This window comes from Rana temporaria, chromosome 3 (assembly GCF_905171775.1).
Source record: "Rana temporaria chromosome 3, aRanTem1.1, whole genome shotgun sequence".
In the NCBI taxonomy this organism is placed as follows: domain Eukaryota; kingdom Metazoa; phylum Chordata; class Amphibia; order Anura; family Ranidae; genus Rana; species Rana temporaria.
In genome coordinates this window covers 144,755,996-144,776,331 of record NC_053491.1, presented here as the reverse complement: position 1 = coordinate 144,776,331, position 20,336 = coordinate 144,755,996, and the positions used below count along the sequence as shown (strand labels likewise).

At 46.0% G+C, this 20,336-nt stretch overlaps 1 protein-coding gene across 1 annotated transcript in view; it reads right to left on the bottom strand.

Moving 5' to 3' along the window:
- Window positions 1–19,903, bottom strand: part of ABCD2 (ATP binding cassette subfamily D member 2) — a 61,117-nt gene extending 41,214 nt beyond the window's left edge. The window contains exons 1-3 of the mRNA XM_040343615.1: window positions 18,821–19,903; window positions 934–1,114; window positions 66–187 (exon numbers count right to left, since the gene is read on the bottom strand). Coding sequence (XP_040199549.1) covers window positions 66–187; window positions 934–1,114; window positions 18,821–19,732 — 1,215 coding nt within the window. The 5' untranslated portion in view covers window positions 19,733–19,903. The remainder of the gene's footprint in view (window positions 1–65; window positions 188–933; window positions 1,115–18,820) is intronic.
- Window positions 19,904–20,336: the final 433 nt, after the last annotated feature.

Below are 20,336 nucleotides of genomic sequence, written 5' to 3'. Positions count from 1 at the left end.
TTATTTTGCAAAAAAAAAGGTATATAAAGCATATATGCATTTACAGCTATTATTATTTGTGGTACCTCTTTATATGAACTCATAATTCTTTCAATTGCATCTGCTCCTGAAGCCAGCAGGTTTCTAGCTGTGGTGAAGGCTTCGGTACGTTCGCTCACCATTTCATGTTTCTGGCCATCTTCTAAATCTAAAGAATAAATAGATTAGCGAACAATAATTTTTTTCTACATTACTCAGTACACTCATTACACACTCTATGTCAAATTTCATATTTACAAGCTAATATCTGCAGGGCTGCAGATGGGAACAGATATTGGTCTTTTTATTGTGTAAATTACAAAATATGAACTGCTGAACCATTATAGGCTTAGGATCATTAACAAACCACATAATCTTGTTAGAGGGTGAAGAAAAATGACACGATTGATTTAGTAAAGGAAAAAACACAACCTATCAGAGTGATCAATGTTTCCTCTTTTATTGGTATAATGCTTCCTTGCCTTACATCCTTGCACAGACAACCATGCTTGCACGGTCGGTCAATCATAGCTGTGATCAGTGAAAGATCTCTGGGATTGGGTGGGACATGGGTGATTTATTAACCACTTGACCTCCGGAAGATTTACCCCCCTTTCATGACCAGGCCATTTTTTGCGATGCGGCACAGCGTTATTTAAACTGACAATTGTCAATTACTCTGACTCTGATTTTAGTGACAACATTTCACATGTGTCAGGCAAATGATGTTTACATACACATGCTTGCCCTACACTGCGTTTTTTATGTGAGTTGTATGTGGGGTGCTTTAAGAATGTTTTTTATCTTACCTTTATTGCTATCACAAGGAAGCTAACGAGCCCTTTCAGAGTCCCAAAAAAAGTGATCACTTTAATCAGAAAGCCCTAGATTCTGAGATCATAAAATAGAAATTACCTCCATCTGCAAAGCCTGTTGCAGTGATGATGGGCACAGCAACCATAACCAAGCCGCTTCCACTCCACACATATTTCATCAAGAACTGCTCAATCATGACATACCACAAACGTTTAGACAAAATAAGATTCATTTGATCTGCTAGTGCCATATAACTTTTTTGAAGTTTTGCCATTTCTACCTAAAAATGAAAAAACAAAACAAAAAAACAACTTAGTGATAATAATATATTACAGAAGGGACATAAAAGCAATTTTATAATAGCAGTTATTGATACAAATAAACAAACCGTCCTGACATTAAGGTTATTATTATAATACAGGATTTATACAGTGCCAACAGTTTGTGCAGCACTTTACAACATGAGGGCAGACAGGTATGTTAAAGTGACCCTGCTTCTAAAAAGCTGAAAAAACATTTTTACAAAACGCCCGAGGCAGAAATAGCGCTAGAAATAGCCTCTAAATAGTGCCTGAAAACTGCCTCCCATTCATTTCAGTGTGTCTTTTCACACTAGGGTGGCGCGCTTGCGGGATGTTAGGAAAAGTCCTACAAGCAGCATCTTTGGGACGGTTTGTGAGCGCTGTATTTAGCGCTCCCAAAACGCTCTGCCCATTGAAATGAAAAGCGCTTCGGAAGCGCCTCAACACGGGTGATTTTAACCCCTTCTTTCGATCTGTGAACCGATCTGGGGGTGTCATTAACTTTGTATTGACACCCGCAGCGTCTAAACTGCCTGCGGGGAGATGCGATGCAGGAACCGGCGCTGGAATCGTGCTGGTTCCTGCATCGCAATAGTGTGAGCCCAGGCTAAAAGTCACATGATTGGTCCAGAAATCGCTTTACTAACAATACTCTTTCACAATATCATTATATACCTGGACAAACTAAAACAAGGAATAGAGTTATCCTATACTGGCAAATACAAACAGAAATCTTGTTTCATTTTTCCATAAAGCAAAAGGCAAAACATCATTGGTTTTCGTTAGCAACAACTTGTGTGCTTGTTTTATTTTCTCATGCTTGATGTATGGGCCTTGTTGTGCTTTTCATATGCTAAATAATGATTCAGGGCTTGTTCACACCAGCAATCACACTTAACGCATGGCTGCTGTGCGCTGAGAGAAGTAGTGCTGATGTCTGACCAAGGCACGGTTTACTATTTTTTTTCTTTTTAGCTGCACCGAAATAAGTACTGCATGTCATACTTTTTATAGCATACACCATTGCAGCATGGTGCTGTGACCTGGTCTGACATGAACAAGGCTTTTTGCCTTTTCTTACATTGGCACTGTGCTGGGCAAGATTGCCTAGCTCAGTCCCAATGTACCTGCTATTAACAGGCCATTAAGAGCTCTTGCACAGGGGCCACCTGAACCCATTCAGCATAAAGTCAGACATATTTCCTACATCCAGGCAAATGGCTGTGTGCCTCTGTACTCATGTATACAGCAGTCCTATTGTAATATTGAGTGCACCCTACAAGTGTTTGCAAAAAATAGAATTTTTTATATATTCTTGCAAAAGTTTGTACACTGTATTCATGTTTATATTTACAATAGCCTCTCCGTATACACAAGTACAGCAGCACACAGTCATCCATGCAAATGACAGGGTGTATGCTGCAACTGGGTGGAGGAAATATGCTGGGAATTACGTTGGACCGGCTCAGGCAGCCTATGTGTACAAGCCCTAATTCTCTGCATTGGAATTACTTAGCTGTTACTATTTTGATGGACAAAAACCCCAAAGGGCTCTTGAGTAGGGTGACCACGTGTCCTGGATTGCATTTTGCAGGTCTGTCCCGCGCACCTTCATTCCAGGACAATACAGTGTCCCGGAATGAAACTGACATGGGCCAATCTGATGCCCACAAAAAAAGGCCGCCACATCACAGCTTTACTCACTGACAGTACTTGTCCTGGCCGAGAATGCCTGGAGGAGCACAATCCCCGCCCCCCCTGCTTGTGATTGGAGAAGTCATAAATCCTGCCTCTTGTGTCCAATCACTGTGTTGTGATTCGTTACAGCACAAGCTGATTTTTCGGAAGGGAGGGTGTCCCTGAATGGCAGTTTGGAAATGTGGTCACCCTACTCTTGAGCAAGATTAAGATAAAAAAAAGGCCTTCTGTGTGCAGCCCCATCTAGATCCAGCAATGTTGCAGGAGTGTCTTGGACTCCTAATCCTCATTGGCTGAGACAGCAGCGAATGAAGAGAGAAACAGGGCAGCTTGTTGCTCCTGGTAGCGATTCGTCTCCAAAACAATTTTGGCGAAAACTTCATCCGTCAAAAAAAGTTGGAGGTATGCCAAGGGATTGTCATCCTCAACATCCACTTTGATCCCAGGTGCTCCTGTAAACAGAAATCTTGGTGGCGATGTGCTCTGTACCGCAAACAATTGAGCACCAAGTCCGCACATCGCTGGGCACAGTCGCAGGATCATCGCTGAAATCACTTTCTACATCTGATGACGAACTTCCCCACGAGTCGCTGTCACTCAACTCCTCTGCAAGCGATTCTGTATGGCTGTTTTCCAGCAGGTCGCATAACGATTTTGATGTCATGGTCGCTGTGCAGTTTACAGTCACAAAGTACAGTAAATCTGCAGACAAGGGCACTGGAGAAAGCACTGGGGGGCAATCTAAGGTCACTGTATTTTATCTTTTATTGTAATCCAATAGGATTACATTGTATCAGTGGGCCAGATTCATGAACAATGGTGCAGATTTGCACCGGCGTGGTGCATAATTTTTAGACTACACCGGTCCAGCGCGGAGAGGCAGTTAGGTGATTCAAGAAACTTTTTTGTCTACGATGCCCCAGCGGGGCGGATTTTAGACGGCGTAAGGCCAACTGGGAGTCACCCTATGCTAATGAAGTGCCGACCGTGGCGCAGGGGTCACGCCGGGGCGCATCTTAGACCGCACATGCTCAGTGACATCCAGGGGTAAATGCCCCAATCTGCACATGCTCAGAACTGCGCCCCGGCGTGATTCCTGAGCTACGCCGACCCACTACCAAAGCCCAGTCCATGAATGAGCCCAGACTTCCGCCCTGCAGGTGCAAATGTACTGAAGCTTTTTTTTTTCTAAGCTAGGTCGTTTGCATTGTGGTGGGGCAGTTATGGCTGATGAGGAATCCTCAGGTGGGCGGATAACCAATTTCAGCCCAGAGGAGAGGGCTGTAATTATTGATGGCCTCTCCCAACATGGGGACCGCCTCTATGTGTTGTCCAGCAAGTGTTGTTGCTCAGTTCGTTTGTAACGCTGCTGCTTTAGCTGCTCTCCAGCTGACCTCTGCAAGTTTGGTGCAAAGTTACCCCTGCTTTTATGAGGTGTAACTTTGCACCGGAAATTTCAGCTCCGCTCACCGGGAGTAGCCTGCGCCGGTCAAGCTTAAGTTGATGAATCGGCCCAAAAACCTCATTTGCATATTTAAAACACAAAAACCATGGCCGCGGCAGATCCAACCAGCGTAAATCTGCGCCGGCGTGGAAAGGTTACACCGAGGCGATGAAGTCTATTTGGAGGCGTAATCTGGTTCTCTGGGTAAGGCGCAGCGATCCGCCGGTGCAAATCTGCACTTACGCCGTGCATCTACCAAAAAAACGGTGTAAGTGCTTCATGAATCTGGCCCAGTGTGTTTTACTTTATACTGTGTTTGAATTTGGCTCCGTTCCGTCCCCCTGCGACGCAACGCTTGCAGGAAAACAGGGGAACACAGGGCGGAAGATCCGGCCGCCGCGCACTGCAGAAATTCATTGCTGGATCCCAGGGAAAAAGTAAGTCACCTCTTCCAATCCAGCGAGGGAATCTTGGGCCAGATTCACATAGAATCGCGGCGGCGTAACGTATCCTAGATAAGTTACACCGCCGCAATTTTTCATCGCAAGTGCCTGATTCACCAAGCACTTGCGATGAAAACTACGCCCGCGGCCTCCGGCACAAGGCGGGCCAATTCAAATGGGCGTGTGCCATTTAAATTAGGCGAGCTCCCGCGCCGGACCTACTGCGCATGCTCCGTTTCCTAACTCCCGCCGTGCTTTGCGCGCCATGACGTAATTTTTTTGAACGGCGACACGCGTAGCGTACTTCCGTATTCCCGGACGGCTTACGCAAACAACGTTAAATTTTGAATTTCGACGCGGGAACGACGGCCATACTTTAGACAGCAATACACAATTCATTTTCACAAATCATTTACTTTGACTCACCGTGGTGTTTGGAACCATTCACTTGATTACTCATCCATCAACAGTTTATTTTTAACCATCTACTGTCATTGATTTATTATATATGGACTTTTTTATTTGATTACACTGTCAATTGGTGTTAACACAGACTATTAGTACCATATCATTATTATTATTTTTAGCGCCACAAAATTGTTTTCAGCAATACACTTGCTGACTAGTTAGGGCACCAAAAAACGACTAACTTTGCGACGGGAAACTTGACTACGGACGACGTAGCGAACGCGAAAAACCGTTGTGTATCCGCCGTAACTCCTAATTTGCATACCCGATGCTGGTTTACGACACAAACTCCCCCCAGCGGCGGCCGCGGTACTGGCCCCTTACACATGGGGGTCATAAGTATAAATAAGAATATTACAATACTGGCAATGAAGAAGAATTTTACACATCTATACACTTACACACCTTCACTCACCTATACTCAACATTACTCTTTACACACAGTTTTTGGCCCCTTGCACACAGGTAAACATCAGTAAATTATGATGCCCGTATGTAAGGGTCCTTATTATAGTGCAGCTTTCCAATTAATAGATGTGATAGTTTGCCCTTTTGGGCTTTCTTTCTTGTATCTTCATCTGGTGATCTAGCCAGTAAGTCTGTTGTTTTTCAAAAGGAGAAGCTCTCCAACAGAATGTATTAGTATACATGGATGAGACAAACCATGTTACACGGCAGAGGTGCTTACAATGATCAGCCTTTATTTTTTTAATGTAAAAAAACCTTCACCTCAAAAGAAAAAAAAAAAAAACGTTTTTCTGTAACTGCTGATAAAATTTTACCTGGAGTTTGGCTTCAAATTTTTAGTGTGTCTATATCTGCTAATACATCTAACTGTACATATATCTCCTCCTCCCAGACTGACAATGCTGCTGTCCAAAGGTGCCTCTGTGCTTCTTTATCCAGTGAAGGCACTATATTACAGGAGGTGTGTTACTAGCCAGATCACCAGGTGAAAACAGGAAAAAAAGCCTAAAAAGCTAATGCAGCCACTACAACTAATGATTAGCAATCTGCATTATATTACATTTTTGGTTTTGGGTTTAATAGTAATTTAAGTCCCAGAGCTGTACAATGCCAGTCTGGGCAAAAATAAAATTGTCAACATCTACAAATACTAATGACACTTACCTGTCCAGGGATCCAGGAATGTCGGCACCGCAAGCCGATTCTTCAATCGGATTTGGGTGCAGGTGCCGGCATATTCGTCACTAAGGGAAATCAGTGCTGCGCTTTCTGAATGGTCCTGCCATCTTCTGGGGCCTGTGTATGTCGTCACTAAGGGAAATCGGTGCTGCGCTTTCTGAATGGTCCTGCCATCTTCTGGGGCCTGTGTATGTCCCAGAATGCAGCGGGGGGAAGGAGGAGGGCCGGAAAAACTTGGAGATTGCTGCGGATGTCCATTTACAACCAACCTCCCTCCCATCCACCTAGACGGAGCGATCCTAGAGGTGCACCAAAAATAAATTTTGGTGCCGAAACTGAAATGCAGGATGTACTTAGCCTAAAACCGAAACCCGAAAATGACAGTTTTTAAATTATATATATATTTTTATATACAGTAAGGGAAAAAGTATTTGATCCCCTGCTGATTTTGTACGTTTGCCCACTGACAAAGAAATCATCAGTCTATAATTTTAATGGTAGGTTTAATTTAAAGCGGGGGTTCACCCTAAAAAAAGATTCTAACATTACATCCAGCATACTAACGACATTTACAGTATGCAGGTCTTTTTTTTTTTTTCGCCGTACATACCATTATATTGTAAATTTTCTCCCCGGCTCCCGGGTTCTGATTCCCGCGGGACTGGGCGTTCCTATCCCTGGTTTAGATGATTAACGTGTTGTGAAAAAGTTTCCATGTCGCACACAGCGCGTTACCAGTTTTCCGTAAATAGCCGAGCTGCGAGTCGGCGCTATACGGCGTCTGCGCAGTCAGCTCTACACGGCGGGCGCAGGCGCCGTATAGCCCCGCCTCGCAGCTCAGCTATTTACGGAAAACTGGTGACGCGCCTTGTGCGACATGGGAACTTTTTCACAACACGTCAATCATCTAACCCAGGGATAGGAACGCCCAGTCCCACGGAAATCAGAACCCGGAAGTCGGGGAGAAAATCACACTATATCTATGTACGGCGAAAAAAAAAAAAAGACCTGCATACTGTAAATGTTGTTCGTATGCTGGATGTAATGTTAGAAAAATGTTTTTAGGGTGAACCCCCGCTTTAACAGTGAGAGACAGAATAACAAAAAAAAAATCCAGAAAAACGCATTTCAAAAAAGTTATCAATTGATTTGCAATTTAATGAGTGAAATAAGTATTTGATCCCCTATCAATCAGATCGTTTTCTGGCTCCCAGGTGTCTTTTATACAGGTAATGAGCTGAGATTAGGAGCACTCTCTTAAAGAGAGTGCTGCTAATCTCAGCTTGTTATATATATAAAAGACAACTGTCCACAAAAGCAATCAATCAATCAATCAGATTCCAATCTCTCTACCATAGCTAAGACCAAAGAGCTGTCCAAGGATGTCAGGGACAAGATTGTAGACCTACACAAGGCTGGTGTGATTAATTGCAAATGAAAGCAACACAAAATAACTGTCAATCTCCCTTGGTCTGGGGCTCCATGCAAGAACTCACCTCGTGGAGTTTTATTGATCATGAGAACAGTGAGGAATCAGCCCAGAACTACACAGGAGAATCTTGTCAATGATCTCAAGGCATCTGGGACCACAGTCACCAATAAAACAATTGGTAACACACTATGCCACGAAGGACTGAAATCCTGCAGCGCCCGAAAGGTCCCCCTGCTCAAGAAAGCACATGTACATGCCCATCTGAAGCTTTCTAATGAACGTCTGAATGATTCAGAGTAGAACTGGGTGAAAGTGTTGTGGTCGGATGAGACCAAAACCAAGCTCTTTGGCATCAACTCAACTCGCCGTGTTTGGAGGAGGAGGAATGCTGCCTATGACCCCAAGAACACCACTGCATCAAAGGGACGATGGATGGGACCATGTACCGTCAAGTCTTGGATGAGAACCTCCTTTCCACAGCCAGGGCATTGAAAATCTATCGTGGATGGGTTTTCCAGCATGACAATGACCCAAAACATGCGGCCAAGGCAACAAAGGAGTGGCTCCAGAATATGCACATTAAAGCGGGGGTTCACCCTTAGAGGGCACTTTTTCCCCTTAGCTTCCTGCTCGTTTTCTCTAGGGGAATCGGCTATTTGTATTAAAATATGTGCAGTACTTACCCGTTTTCGAGCTGCATCTTCTTCCGTCGCTTCCGGGTATGGGCTTCGGGAATGGGCGTTCCTTCTTGATTGACAGTCTTCCGAGAGGCTTCCGACGGTCGCATCCATCGCGTCACGATTTTCCGAAAGAAGCCGAACGTCGGTGCGCAGGCGCAGTATAGAGCCGCACCGACGTTCGGCTTCTTTCGGCTACGAGTGACGCGATGGATGCGACCGTCGGAAGCCTCTCGGAAGAATGTCAATCAAGAAGGAACGCCCGCTCCCGAAGACCCATACCCGGAAGCGACGGAAGAAGATGCAGCTCGAAAACGGGTAAGTACGGCTCATATTTTAATACAAATAGCCGATTCCCCTAGACCGAACGAGCAGGAATCTAGGGGAAGAAAAAAAAAATTTTTAGAAATGGGTGAACTCCCGCTTTAAGGTCTTGGAGTGGCCTAGCCAGTCTCCAGACCAACATTCCATAGACTATATGTGGAGGAAGCTGAAGGTTTGAGTTACAAATGTCAGCCTCGAAACCTTAATGACTTGGAGAAGATCTGCAAAGAGGAGTGGGACAAAATCCAACTCCTGCAAACCTGGTGGCCAACTACAAGAAATGTCTGACCTCTGTGATTGCCAACAAGGGTTTTGCCACCGAGTACTAAGTTGTGTTTTGCTTATTTCACTCATTAAATTGCAAATCAGTTGATAATTTTTTTGAAATGCGTGTTTTAGGATTTTTGTGTTGTTATTCTGTCTCTCACTGTTAAAATAAACCTACCATTAAAATTATAGACTGATCAATTCATTGTCAGTGGGCAAATGTACAAAATTAGCAGGGGATCAAATGTATTTTCCCATCACTGTATAATTGTATTATATTTGACTTTTTAATTAATATTATGAATTTAAATGAATAGAAATTTATTGTAAAAAACAAAAAAATAAAATAAAAAAACTATTGTGTTTCCCCACGCTCCCTACAACTCCTCAACCCTATATAAAGAGAACCCCTGACGAAGTCACGTGATCGTGATAATACGCGTTGGGCAGAGTCAGGTGATGTAGCACTGTGGAGGACGAGAGGAGGGAGAAGGACTGGAGCCGCAGCTTCATCGGGTTTTTATTGTGGAAGCATTTGACTGCTAATTTTTTTTAATGTTTTAAATAAATCATGCTTATACTACACTATTGGGTGACATTTGTTTGATTAACCACTTCATTACTGGGCACTTAAACCCCCTTCGTGCCCAGACCAATTTTCAGCTTTCAGCGCTGACGCATTTTGAATGACAATTGCGCGGTCATACAACACTGTACCCAAATTATATTTTTATAATTTTTTCCCACAAAAAGAGATTTCTTTTGGTGGTATTTGATCATCTCTGCGATTTTTATTTTTTGCGCTATAAACATAAAAAGACAGAAAATTTTGAAAAAAAACCACAATATTTTTTACTTTTTGTTATAATAATATCCCAATTTTTTTTTAAAAAAATAAAAATTTCCCTCGGTTTAGGCCGAGTATTCTTCTACATATTTTTGTTTAAAAAAAAATCGCAATAAGCGTATATTGATTGGTTTGCGCAAAAGTTATAGCGCCTACAAATTAGGGGATAGATTTATGATTTTTTTTTTACTAGTAATGGCGGCGATCTGCAATTTTTTTTTTGTCAGGCCTGCGATATTGCGGCGGACGTATCGGACACTTTTGACACAATTTTGGGACCATTCACATTTATACAGCGATCAGTGCTATAAAAATGCACTAATTACTGTATAAATGTGACTGGTGTGTTCTAACTGTGTGGGGGGAGGGGACTGACTGGGGGAGTTGACCAATGCTGTGTCCCTATGTACAAGGGACACAGATTGGTCTCCTCTCTCCCTGACAGGACGTGGAGCTCTGTGTTTACACACAGAGCTCCACGTCCCTGCTGTCTTTGCTGATCGCGGGTACCTGGCGGCCATCGCGGCCGCCAGGCACACGCATCGGCTCCCGAGCGATGCGCCGGGCACATTGTTTCCCCACTGCGCGCCCCCAGCGGCGCGCACGGGGAATGACAACAACAGGACGTCCAAAGACGTCCACTCGGCACTTAAGACAGGGCTCGACAAATCCCGGTCGCCAGGTCGCCATGGCGACTAGAAATAGCGTCCTGGCGACTTGGCTTGGAAGGTGGGCTGGCGCCATCCGGTGGTGAGCCGTTGGTATTACAAGTTATTACCACCAGATGTGTGAGCTGGCGCCATCTGGTGGTGGCCGTTGGTATTACAAGTTTAGCATTACAAGTTAAACAGTAATTCTAATGTCATTTTTCACTATTTTCACTGCCATCTTCTTCCCTCTAATTAGAACCCCCAAACATTATATATATTTTTTATCCTAACACCCTAGAGAATAAAATGGCGATCGTCGCAATACTTTCTGTCACGCCGTATTTGCGCAGCAGTCTTACAAGCACACTTTTTTGAGAAAAAATTACACTTTTTTTAATTAAAAAATAAGACAACAGTAAAGTTATCCCCATTTTTTTTAATATTATGAAAACTGTTACGCCGAGTAAATTCATACCCAAAATGTCACGCTTCAAAATTGCGTCCGCTCGTGGAAACTTTTACCCTTTAAAATCTTCATAGGCGACATTTAAAAAAGTTTACAGGTTGCATGTTTTGCGTTACAGAGGAGGTCTAGGTCGAGGTCAAGCTCGTCAGGACGGGGTGCGTTTTCTGGCTCCTAACTTTTTTAGCTGGCTCCTACTGTAGATTCCAAGCAAATTTGTCAAACCCTGACTTGAGAGCCGCGCTGTGGACGTCTTTCGTCCATAGCGCGGATCCCAAGTGGTTAAGGAACAGAGCAGGAAGGAGAAACATAAGGGTATAAAGAGCCTCACCAGCATAATAGGACCCAGAGAAGGGGAAAGGACGGAAGGAATGTGAGGAGCTGATGAGCCAGGAGAAATTTTATTTAGACCTGGAGACAGGTCTAAAATTAGGGTGAAGGATTCACAAGGGTGAAGAAGAAGCACAATATAAGAATTACAAATTTTACACAGAATACTTTGGATATATATGAACTTTGCATTTGTTTGAAACACTGCGGTTAGGGTGCCATTAACAAGTTACAACATCACAATCGCGCCCAGTGTTTTGCCGCGATTTTGCACACGTGGCAATTGCGCACACTTAGGTGTGATTAAAATCTAAGTGATCCCTTTGTTTCTTTTTAGCGGACTGGATCAGATTGGAGGTAGGAGGCTGTAAACAGGCTATAAAGCTAGTACCAACGACAGGAAAAAAGTGTTAAAAGTGTCAATGCTTGTTTAGCCACACTAGCTTTCAGACGTGTTTCTCTGCCTCTATTCAAAATCAATGGTTCCCTATGGGATCCCATTGATTTGAATAGAAGTCGCACCAGAAGTCGGATCATGATGATTTGACTTGCGGCGCGACTTGTGTGCGAAGGAATTTGAAGGGGAACCCCTGCCAAATCGAAAATAATTATTGGTGTGGGGTTCCCACCCAGGACAATACCAGATCCTTTGGTCTAGTATGGATCTTAAGGGGAACCCCCACGACAAACAAATGGCGTGGGGGTCCCCCCCAAGATCTATCCACACAGCCCGGTAGGTCAGGAAAGGGGGAACGTATCAGGTCACATGCCCTCAGCATGGGGGGGGTGCTTTGGGCAGCACCTTGTCCACATGTTGATGAGGACAAGGGCCTCATCCTGACAACCCTGGCCGTTAGTTGTCGGGGTCTGTGGAGCAAGAAGACAGCACAGATAGGAGACAGCAGAGAGAGAAGAACCGGAGAGGGTGAAGGACCAGCAGAGGGAGAAGATGTCGCCAGAAGAGGGAGAAGACATTGCCGGAAAGGTTAGTAGAAATCGGAAGAAATGCCGTAGCTGCCTTAATAAAATACTTTAAAAACCCGTGTATTGTGTTTATTTTTTCCACTTTTGTTAAGGTGAATGGGTAGGGGTACAATGTACCCCATACTCATTCACATAGAGTGGGGGCGGGGATGTGGGGGCCCCCTTGTTAAAGGGGGCTTTCCAGATTCCGATAAACCCCCACCCCGCAGACCCCGCCAACCAACGGTCAGGGTTGTTGGGAAGAGGCCCTTGTCCTCATCAACATGGAGACAAGGTGCTTTGGGATGGGGGAGCGCAGGGCCCCCACCAGGCCCGGACTGGGACAAAAAATAGGCCCGGGCATTTTAGACTGAGCAGCCCGGGGGGGCCGTAGGGGTTAATGATGGGATGTGGGGTGAGACAAAAAAATATAGATAGCCAGAGAGAGAGAAAGAAAGAAAGACAGATACAAAGAAAGATAGATAAAAAGATAAAGATAGATAGATAAATATAGATAGATAGAAAGGAAGGAAGATAGATAAAGAAAGAAAGATAGATTACAGTAAGATAGAAAGAAAGAAGGGAAGGAAGATTGATAGATAGATAGATAGATAGATAGATAGATAGATAGATAGATAGATAGATAGATAGATAGATAGATAGATAGGAAGGAAGATAGATAAAGAAAGAAAGATAAAGATAGAAAGAAAGAAAGAAAGAAGGGAAGGAAGGAAGATAGATAAAGAAAGAAAGATAGATAAAAATAGAAAGAAAAGGGGAAGTAAGATAGATAGATAGATAGATAAGATAGATAAAGATAGAAAGAAAGAAGGGAAGAAAGGAAGATAGATAGATAGATAGATAGATAGATAGATAGATAGATAGAAAGGAAGATAGATAAAGAAAGAAAGATAGCTAAAGATAGAAAGAAAGAAGAGAAGGAAGGAAGATAAATAAAAAAATAAAGATAGATAAATATAGAAAGAAGGGAAGGAAGGAAGGAAGATAGATAGATAGATAGATAGATAGATAGATAGATAGATATAGAAATAGATAGATAAAGTTAGATAGATAAAGACAGATATATAATAGGGAAAGAGAAAGAAAGAAAGAAAGAAAGAAAGAAAGAAAGAAAGAAAGAAAGAAAGAAAGATGAAACGAGAGAGAAGGGAATGAAGGGCACCCCTACATCAGTGTATACAGTACTCACTCAGAGGCAGGAGGGACTGACTAGAGGGATGGATATCAGACTCCATCTTTCCTTTCTGTTTGGCTTTAACTTGAATATTCCCGCCCACATCCCTTAGGCAGCAGAACAGTGTCTGTCGGGGAGAGTGGGCGGGGCAGACACAGGAGGAGAGAACGAGAGGAGGGGGAGGAGTAGAAGCAGCTCCTCTCCTCTAACTGGTCGTGCGGGCAGCAAGGGGAGGGGAGAAATGTCAGAGCTGGCTGTGATACGCTGCAACCGGCCCACCAGGCATATGCCCAGTATGCCCTATGGCCAGTCAGGACCTGGCCCCCACCCCAAAGCACCCACCCCCCAATGTTGCTCCTGCTGGGAGCCGACCATGGCATGTGGGTCCTGCTGGGAGCCGACCATGGCATGTGGGTCCTGCTGGGAGCCGACCATGGCATGTGGGTCCTGCTGGCCTGTAGGCCATGGGCAGCTCCCAGCAGGATTCACAGGCCATGGGCAGCTCCCAGGCCATGGCCAGCAGGACCCACAGGCCAGTGGCCAGCAGGACCCACAGGTCAGTGGCCAGATCCCAGCAGGACCCACAAGCTGCTGGCCACTTACCAGTGGGTCCTGCTGGGAGCTGGCCGCGGACCTGTGGGTCCTGCTGGGAGCTTGCCTCTGACCTTTGGGTCCTGCAGGGAGCTGGCCACTGACCTGTGGGTCCTGCTGGGAACTGGCCACTGACCTGTGGGTCCTGCTGGCCATGGCATGTGGGTCCTGCTGGGAGCCGACCATGGCATGTGGGTCCTGCTGGGAGCCGACCATTGCATGTGGGTCCTGCTGGGAGCCGACCATGGCATGTGGGTCCTGCTGGGAGCCGACCATGGCATGTGGGTCCTGCTGGCCTGTAGGCCATGTGCAGCTCCCAGCAGGATTTACAGGCCATGGGCAGCTCCCAGCAAGAATCACAGGCCATGGGCAGCAGGACCCACATGTCAGTGGCCAGCAGGACCCGCAAGGCCAGTGGCCAGCAGGACCCACAGGCCAGCAAGACCCACAGGCCAGTGGCCAGCAGGACCCACAGGCCAGCAGGACCCACGGGCCAGTGGCCAGCAGGACCAATGGGCCAGTGGCCAGCAGGACCCACGGGTCAGTGGTCAGCAGGACCCATGGGTCAGTGGCCAGCAGGACCCCCAAGCTGCGGACTTGTGGGTCCTGCTGGCCACTGACCTGTGGGTCCTGGTGGGAGCTGGCTGCGGACCTGTGGGGCCACTGACCTGTGGGTCATGGTGGGAGCTGGCTGCGGACCTGTGGGGTGATGATCTTGCTCCACAGTATTGAGATCCCATAGGGAACCATTGATGTTGAATAGAGGCAGAGAAACGCCTGACGAAGCTTAAAGCACTGTTTACATAGTTAAGCCGTGTTTAACAGCTTTTACCGACGTCTAGCGTTTTTACAGCTCTAGCGCTGGAGCCTCAGAACACGCTGGTCCTGGGGTTTTTTGGAGCTTAAAAACGCCTATGTCACTTACAGCTCAAAAATGCCTGTGTGGGCATTGAATAACATGGAGAGGCGTTTTTAAGCTCTAAAAAAACTCCTAAGCGCGGCTGTCAAAATGCTCATGGGCATGAGGACATAGGGGTCAGTTCACTAAAGCATTCCGCATGTGATATGAAGGTCACATGACAATTTTTATTTTTTTTAATATTGCATGAGATAATAAAAGTGTCGATTCATCAAAGTAAGATATTGAATGTGAGGTAAATACCGCACAATTGTTAGAAGAGTGAGGAAAATTCAGCTCAAAAACATGAGATAAATCATAAAATCATCACTAAAAAAACACACACATTTGTTATTTATCACCTGATGTTTGCTGGCGGTATTTTAGAAAAGTACAAAATAACAATTAGAGGAACTCTGCACTAGCCAGGAAGGGAAAAGTATACAATGTATCAGTGTGAAAATGTTCTCCTCTGAGCTCAGGAATGAAAATGAATTGTAACGCTTCATCAGAGGGAGACCATTTTGTGAATGATAGCACCCTAGAATGTTTTCATAGTTTCACAATACTGCTGTGTGCCTTCTGGTGCAGTGTTAGGCCCTTTCACACGGTGGGCTAGATTCAGATATGGTAGCAGATCTTTAGATCCGCGTAACCTATCTGATTTACGATACGCCGCCGCAAGTTTTTGAGGCAAGTGCTGTATTCAGAAAGATCGTAAATCCCCCGGCGGAATTCAAATTCCGCGGCTAGGGGGAATTTACTATTTAAATCAGGCGCGTCCCCGCGCCGATCGTGCATTGCTCCAAATGACGTTGCTAGGACGTCATTGGTTTCTACGTGAACGTAAATTACGTCCATCCGTATTCGCGACCGACTTACGCAAACAACTTAAAAAATTCAAAATTCGACTCGGGAACGACGGCCATACTTAACATAGGATACGCCGCATATAGCAGGGGTAACTATCGGCCGGAAAAAGCCAAACACAAACGACTTAAAAAAAATGCGCCGGGCGGGCGTTCGTTTCTGAATCCGCGGAACTCCTCATTTGCATATTCCTCGCGTACAAAAAACGAAACCCCACCTAGCGGCCGGCCTGGAATTGCAGCCTAAGATCCGACGGTGTAAGTCACTTACACCTGTCGGATCTTAGGGAGATCTAGGCGGAACCTGATTCTATGAATCAGGCGCATAGATACGACGGACGGAACTCAGAGATACGACGGCGTATCAGGAGATACGCCGTCGTATCTCTATCTGAATCCGGGCCAGTGTGTCCAAACAGGTCCGCCTATTTATCAGGTGGACCTGATCACACCCTCCATTCACCTCTATGGAGCAGCAGATGTCAGCGGTGACATCTGATCCTGTCCGCCAAATCCAGATGGATGGTAGACCTATTTTCAATCCATCTAGTGCAGAGGTGTCAAACACAAGGCCCGCGGGCCGAATCCAGCCCTCCAGGCCATTTCATGTGGCCCTCGCACCTCTACTGCAGCTGCAGGAGAGCTTCAGCCCTCTTCTGGTCCTCCTCCAGACCCTTTATTTCTGCTTTCAAGCAATGCATCCAGCTTCTTCCCAGCAGCAGCATAAGGAAAGGGGGTGCACTGTGATGTAAGGGAGAGTGGAGGGACTCAACTTCTGGTGGTGGGGTGGTTCTTGACATCTATATTATGGGGAGGGGAATGTGCTGGACATCTAATCTTATAGATACAACCGGCCCTTTTGAGGGCAATTATAATGCTCATGCGGCCCACGATAAAATTTAGTTTGACACCCCTGATCTAGTGGATTGGATGAAAATGGACAGGCAGTCCATTTTCTCCTGATCGCCCCGTAGAGGAGAGTGGGACTGGGCCCATCTCTGCTCAGCACAGTGAGCAGAGACAGACCTGTCATCCACCTGCTCAGCAGGGATCAGCAGAGCGATCCCCTGCTAAGCAAGCAGAGTCCGTCAGGTGGAGGCCCCTGTGAGAAAGCTGCCTTAGCCTGCAAAAAAAAAAGTGAAAAAAAAAGCCAAAAAAAATGGAAAATGTAAGTGCTAATAAACAAAAATATTTAACGCATTCGGTAAATAACACGTGTTTTAGTGAATTGACTACTTTTGAGATTAATACCACATGAGTTATTTTAACTCAAAAATGCATGTGGTATGTATCTTAGTTAATTGACCCCAAAATTAGTTTACACCTGCTGCAATGGACGGTCCAATCAGTTCAGCTTAAAAAACTGACAGGACCGTTTGTGTGAAACAAAGTACTTTAGGCGTAACATAAATAATACACTGGTCCTATCAATACTGTCCATTAGACCTGCCTGGGTGTGTTTATATACAGTATAACAGTACACCCCTCAAATTTTTGACAGGTTATTTACATATCTTGTGCACTAGCTTGGACACATGCACATTCCTGGATGTTTATCATAATATGGGAGGTGATTCACAGTTCATTGTGAGAGGTAATGTATGGTGCAGTGAACAGACAGCAGAATATACATAGACAAGTGATTAGGGGAGATATATTTAGTCAGAGCTGGGCAGAGTAGAAGCTTGAGTGATCTTATTATTATATTGCAGTGTGTGTCTGAGGTCACCTGATCACATATGCAACATTTCTTTATATTACCAGGATGTGTTATGTGGGGGAGGGGTGGATTTCTCACTTTTTATACTTACACCCAGTAAGGCTGAATGAACTTAGGGCTGGTTCACATTAGTGCGCTGTGCGAGATCGCAAGTGATTCGCACCACATTGCTGTTCAGATCACATGCGATGTCTGTGCGATGCGATTTCAGCCATACAAACTGTATGGCTGAATCGGCATCTCATTTGACCCAAACACGCACAGGACCCTTTTTTTGGTCCACACTTCATGCCCAAGAGGGTTAAGGCAGTGCTGGAAAATAATAACGGCCACACAAAATATTGACACTTTGGGCCCAATTTGGACATTTTCACGCAGAGGTGTACTCACTTTTGTTGCCAGTGGTTTAGACATTAATAGCTGTGTGTTGAGTTATTTTGAGGGGACATATTTACACTGTTAGGGCCCTTTCACACCCACGGATCCCGTGAGGATCCGTTCCTTATACATCCGCTTGCTCAGCGGGGATCGCTCCGTTGATCCCGGCTGAGCCAGCAGATCACAGGGCAGTCCCTGCACATATCCAGAGGTCGCTCCGTTAATCACCCACCCTGTGCAGGGACAACCCGAGCAGATCTCCGCTCTCCTTTATGAGGGGATCGGATGAACACAGACCGCCGATCCGATGACGGATGGAAAAATAGGATTTTCCTCCGTCTGCAGAAACTGAGCATATCGGGGACCGATAAGATCGGGTGTCAGCGGATTTTCATCCGCAATCCCATAGGGATACATGTATGTCCATATTTCATCCGAAAATGGATGGATGAAAAACGGACATACGGTCCGCAGGTGTGAAAGGGCCATTATACAAGCTGTACACTCACTACTTTACATTATAGCAAAGTGTCATTTCTTCAGTGTTGTCACATGAAAAGATAGAATAAAATATTTACAAAATTGTGAGGGGTGTACTGACTTTTGTGAGATACTGTACCTGATATTACACATGCAGCATATAGTCAACAATGATATAACCGTTGAAGGATAAGATTGCACAGCGACACAACAAACAAAATGACATCTGTGCCACACGCTGAGCCAACTGTGCCTTTTGCGTTAGCGGTAGACGGTTTTAAATTTCTAGAGGAAAGAGTGCTAGATAATAAGGCGGGGGATGGGACCTCATCAGCATCACAATAGCAGCAGCATCTTCCCAGGGCCTCTCACATTTCCCTCCTGGGCTCTTCTCATCTTACCTTGTGGCCCCTGTAGAAGGCGATTTCTTCTACGTTGGCTATGATTCGAGAATGGACGTAGCGCAGGTAGCCCTTCCTATGGGCTTCTTCGGCCACCAGCTTGCCGAATTTGGGGGAGCAGGCCTTGAGCACCTTGGCTGTTGCATAGACCACCAGGCCAGCCAGCATAGTAGGCCCCAGGGGATTGGCTCCTCTAGATCTAGCAGTCTGGATGAGGGTGTAAGAGGTGAGCACCACATCTAGGATAGGTTTGGTCAGGTTGGAGTACAAGTGTGCTATAGACTGGGAGAACATCATAATGTCATCTGTCAGGGACTGGTCAGGGTTGGCCAGCCTGCCGTCCATGTTGATGATTTTATAATAGGTCTGATCGGCGAAGTAGGTCTGGTAGGCATGGTCCACCAGGCGGGTGCGCAGAGCCAGGGCCAGCTTACACTCCAGGTAGCGGATCGCGCTATTTACAAAGGTGGCGGGGATGGCGATCAGGAGCCATTTCATCAGCTGCAGTAGGAAGCTCCTCGGCTTCTTCTCCACGATGCTCTTCACGATCTTCCCGTCCAAACCCGCAACGTAGACGGACAGGAAGGTCCTGGAGACGAGCGCCACCGAGTGTACGGACAGCAGCGCCAGCTCCCTGCTCAGCAGCCGGGGGAAGAGGATCTTCCGGAGCTCCAGCAGCTGCCGGTAGAATTCCGCATTGATAGCGGGGGAGGAGGGCGAGCTGCTCCCCCCATCCTGGCTCGGAGGATCATGTCTGCACGGACTGGGCTCCTTCCTTCGGAGCTGTCTACATAGGAGAGGATAGAGAGTCTTCACTCCATACACTGCGACCAGGACCAGGGCTGCCTTCTTCACCACCGCCTCCTTCTTCTTCCATCGCACCCGATCGGCCGCCTGTAGCAGATGTGACATGTCTCCCCCCTGCCTGCCTGTCTGTCAGATCCGATCGCTGCTCTCCCCCCTTCCTCCTCCTGCTCTGCACTAAGCCGCGGTGTACAGATGTCCCCCGCACTGCATCATGACCTGCGGGAAGAGAGCTGTCAGCATAGTGACACATGCAGTACACTGAGCATCTCATGTGCCTGATCACAGCTCCTAGCCATAGGATGGAGCGCTGACTCCGCCCACTCCACATTCATTACAACACAGCTTCACCCTGCTGGCTGTCATTCGCTGCTGCTTCTATTGTGCTCATCAGCCATGCCATGCACACGGGCGTACTCACAGATTCCTGCAAGAATAAACGCTCAAAGAACAAAACATAAAACAGACATCATGGGGGTTATTTACATAAGGAAAATACACTACAGGTGCAGTCGCTGTAGATCTGAGGGCAGGGCCAGTGCAAGGGGTGGGCAGAATGGACGAAGCCATTTATTGTAGGAAGGGAGGCGCAGTGCTGGCCGTGTGCTGTTAAACTGGCCTGGGGCCCCAACAGAGCGCCGCTGCCGCCGCTTCCTATAAATGCTGCAGCCTGTAGCGTGGCCGAGCTCCTTTCCTAATTCCTCCTGCAGTC